The sequence below is a fragment of the Etheostoma spectabile genome, chromosome 9 (assembly GCF_008692095.1).
Source record: "Etheostoma spectabile isolate EspeVRDwgs_2016 chromosome 9, UIUC_Espe_1.0, whole genome shotgun sequence".
Classification (NCBI taxonomy): domain Eukaryota; kingdom Metazoa; phylum Chordata; class Actinopteri; order Perciformes; family Percidae; genus Etheostoma; species Etheostoma spectabile.
Genome location: NC_045741.1, coordinates 7,411,491 through 7,415,951, shown reverse-complemented (window position 1 = coordinate 7,415,951; position 4,461 = coordinate 7,411,491). Strand labels below are relative to the sequence as shown.

The 4,461-nt window shown below is 37.9% G+C and overlaps 1 protein-coding gene across 1 annotated transcript in view; it reads left to right on the top strand.

The window, feature by feature from the left end:
* LOC116695754 (alanine aminotransferase 2) overlaps positions 1-4,461 on the top strand; it is a 10,991-nt gene that overhangs the window by 4,829 nt on the left and 1,701 nt on the right. The window contains exons 7-10 of the mRNA XM_032526207.1: positions 1,145-1,224; positions 1,309-1,445; positions 2,906-3,077; positions 3,585-3,740. Of these exons, the coding sequence (XP_032382098.1) occupies positions 1,145-1,224; positions 1,309-1,445; positions 2,906-3,077; positions 3,585-3,740 (545 nt within the window). The remainder of the gene's footprint in view (positions 1-1,144; positions 1,225-1,308; positions 1,446-2,905; positions 3,078-3,584; positions 3,741-4,461) is intronic.

Below are 4,461 nucleotides of genomic sequence, written 5' to 3'. Positions count from 1 at the left end.
GAGATAAGGGAACGAGACACTGCGTCTGAGACGACACTATGGGCGTTCCCTTAGTGTCGTCACTGACGCAGTTCAAGTACCCCTCGAAGGGGAACTTGTTTTGGTGGAACATGTGTACTTTCAAAGGTGGTTTTAGACGTGCAAATGAAAACTCAGATTCCACACAACGCCACACAAGTACAAATCTCTACTTTCATTCATTTTGGGGCGTCTTATTCAATTTTATATCATTTGATATGTGTTTTTGAAATAGTGTTGAGTAAAAGTTGACATATTCAAGTCTGTGATTATCCATCAACATCCATTCCTTTAATTTTAGTCTAAACATTTCTTAATTTCTGCTTTTCTAACTCAAACATTAGGTATAATTTCCTATAAATACGATTTATTGACCATAAATTCCAAAATGAAGTCACAAATACACTACAATATTATACATAAATACTATATATAAATGAAAAATTATAAACATGTACGTTTAAAGTGCTTGTTGTGCTGTCTAATAGCCTGAGGTATAACAGAAAGAGCATACCGCTTAGTTTGTGTCCCAGGAGGTCTTAGCCTACCACTACGATCTATGACCCTGCAGGTCAGATTACCATGAAGAGGGGGACCCGGGTCTCTCGTTATTTTCTGTGTCATTTTTACCAGATGATCTTCATAGACCTGATCCACTGTATTTAACTCTCCCACCATTTTCCCAGCCCTTTTAGTCCCTCTATCAATCCTGGCCTACTCAGTTACCCCAGCATTCCCCCCCACCCCACCCCACCCCACAGTAACTCCAAACACTGCATATGATTGACATAAAAAACATTCTCACTAGTAAGTAACTGTAAAACTAAAGTTAATAAGTTAGTGTTACGTAGTGTTAAACGTAAAAAAATGACCGACCTTGAAAAAAAGCATCAAAAGTGTTGAAAAAAGGGACAAAAATGTAAGAAAAAGTTAATAACATTGATAAAAAGCATCCACAAAAGTGTTCAACGGGAAGACAACACGAGGGATGACTCAACAGTTCTCACAGTTCTGTTTTGATTATTATTATTTTTTTTATTGTCGAAGCAACATACAACATACAGTAGCTCCATTAACTGATCTTTTCACAATTATCTCCCATACTCCCTGTTATTTGTCCTTGTAGGTCATGTGCAAGACAGGAAATCAATAGAGGAAGTGATTCGCTTCGCTGCAACCGAGGGCCTCGTCCTGTTGGCTGAGGAGGTGATGTGGCATCTAAAAGTTGTTCTCATCAGTTTCTAGTCTCAAACAATGTCCCTTTCTATCGTGTCCTCTTGAACCTTCCAGGTGTACCAGGACAGCGTGTATGGACAGGATAAGGAGTTTATTTCCTATAAGAGAGTCCTGTTTGAGATGGACCAAGAGTTCTCAGAGACAGTGGCGTTGGTCTCCTTCCACTCTGTATCCAGCGCCTGCATGGGAGAGTGAGTATTTAGCCGAATGTGTGATTCACACTTGTACGCTTGTTTTTTCACTTTTAAAACGGCATAATTTGTGCTTCAATAACTTTTGTGGGCCACGGAGGTTGGTTTTGGGAGATTAAAAAAGTCCACGTTGTCATTTTATTCAATGTTTTGCCCTACGTTTTTGTTTTAGTTGTCTTTTTTTATGTTTGTCGAATTTTTTTTGACATTTAAGATTTTTTTTATTGTTTTCAGAAGTTTAGTAACTGGGCAGCCTTGTCTTAGATAATTTTATACAGGCCCAACCAAAAATGTTCTGTATTTGAACTGTAGCCACACATGATGTACGTTTTTTAATTACGGGGCAAAGTCTGTGTATTGAGCTGCCTGAACCTTTTCTGTTATTTTGCAGATTTATTTCTTAGCATGTAGGTTTGGCTAGGACTCCCGAGCTTTCTGAAAACCACCAAGACAAGACAGCTTTGAAGGCACCGTACAGTATTTAAATGTTGGGATAAAGTCAAAAGTTTGTGTAGATAGATAGATAAATAGATAGATATATAGATGCTTGCAGATGTCCACAAACAACTCAGACAATGATAATATTTGTAATAAAACCAAATCTGGGTCCAATTTCCGTATTCCACCGGTTGTGCTTGACTGAAGACATCAAGAAAGAAAACCGTCCTTCAGATTGGGATATATGTGATACTATGGCATGTTGGGGTCACCGATGCATCCAACGTTTTTAGACTGAATGCAAATTGAATGATGTGTTTTGATGTGTACACACACATTTTCTCAAGTTGACATGGCTGTTTGATGTGCAGAGACAAGACGAAAAATGGAGAAAATAGGAATATAAACTTAAAGAAAACTCTATATATGTGTGCCCAGATAGCTCAGGGCGCACATGTATAGAAGTTTACTCCTCAACACAGCAGGTAGGGGTTCGACTACGACCTGCAGCCCTTTGGTGCATGTCCTCCCCCCCCGATGTCTTCAGCTGTTAAGTCAGATAAAGGCCTAAAAGCCATACAAATAATCATCATGTCCCTATCTCAAGATGACAAACAATTCTTGAAATTTTCAACAGCAAATACATTTTTAAAGAAATATATATGAATGCTCTTTATCATTATAATAGGGTTTAAATGAGCATTCATGTGTTTTTTGCGATATCCCCCTGTTGCAACTAAAGCATGGTTAATGGTTCTGTTTTAATTAATTTGGTTAAGTTTAAGGAAGGATTGTAGTTTGGTTTGTGTATATATTAAGAAAGGCAACATGACATGAGACAGCTTTTTCTCCCTTGAAAATATTTAACCAAACCACAATCTTTCCCTATAGTAGCCGAACCAAACCTGGTCAAAGTCCTGGAGGATACAAAAAAATGTTAATAAACATGGTTATGTAGATATAAAAATAATAACATTCAGCCTAAGAAGAGACATTATACTCTGTGCTCACCCTGTGTTTAGGGCTGGTCTGAGAGGAGGATATATGGAGGTAATTAACATGGACCCAGCAGTGCAGAAGTATTTAAGAAGTATGCAGGACTCTTCCAGCCCTCCCGTTTTACCGCAGCTCGCCCTGGAGATCATGGTCAACCCGCCCACACCTGGACAACCTTCTTATAAAACATACACACAGGTAGGAGGAAATCTACATTTCATCCAAAAGGAATACTGACAAACACAGTCTCTTACAGAATAAAAAATGTAACATGTATGCACTACATCAACAGCTCTATACATTGTAAGGCAACATTTAACAGAATAGAAGTGAATTTTGTTGTCAATGCATACGCTTGTGTACAACACAGTTTGGTGTGCCATAGTTGAATATAAAAGTACAAAAAGAAAGAAATAAACAAAAAACATACACTCTAACATACACTCGTGCACAGTCATCCTGTTAAAAAAATATATTCGATTCAATTTTATTTATACTATCAATTCATAACAAGAGTTATCTCGAGACACTTTACAGATAGAGTAGGTCTAGACCCAACAGTTCTAGTAGTTCCCTCCAGACCAAGCAGTGTGAAACTATATGGAAAGTTACAAAAAACAACACAAGGGGAGTTTTAGAGGAATACAACTACAGCAGCTTTTGTACTTTTTCATTCAGCGTTTGTCCTTTTTTTCTCAATCAAAGGAGATCCTTCACTCTCAGACAACTCTGTCCCAGAATGCTCAGCGTGCTTGTGAGTTCCTGAATGATTTACCAGGGATGAACTGCCAACCTGGGATGGGGGGAGTCTTTCTTTATCCCTGTCTGCATTTACCACCTCAGATGATAGAGGAGGCCAAGGTGAGAAACCCTCTCCACTGGACCTTAAGTCCTCAGGTTTTACCACAGATCATGGCTGTAGTGCTTTAAATTTAAATTATTAATATTTAACTGATACTGTATTAGATTTGGTTACATCCATGGTTTTTGTAAACCAAAACTGAAAGACAAATTTGACCAGTACTTCTTCCCGGACCTGCTGAGAAACACGAAAAATGTGAATATATGCGCCATTTATAAAGTCAACAACATAATGATTGCATCTTAAATATTTTCTAATGTTACTAGTTACTAGAACAGAAGTCAACGTTGTGCATAACTCATACCTCTGATATTATGCATGACAAATCTTTAACTTTATTGGTAATTTGAACCACAACGCGTAGCTCCTACGGCGCCATTTTGATGCTACCAAGCCATCACCTGCCGTTAGCATCCCATTGACTGCCATTCATTTTGACGTCACTTCGACAGCAAATAACTTTACATCTAAAGCCTTTAAAGACTCTTTATTTCCATTGTTTTTTCTAAAGAAACATGGCAATGTATAAAATCTCTAACGTTATGGCTCCGTAACAGACGTTTTTGTAAAAATAGGCTAACGATTGTGCAAGCTCGAAGGCTGTTTCAACTTACAGTAGCTGTTTAGGTTTATATACTAACGTTAACTAGCATTTTAGTTAGTAATAATTAGCCTGTGCCTATGTTATTTCCTAACATATACCTACCTCTCCGTCTCTGC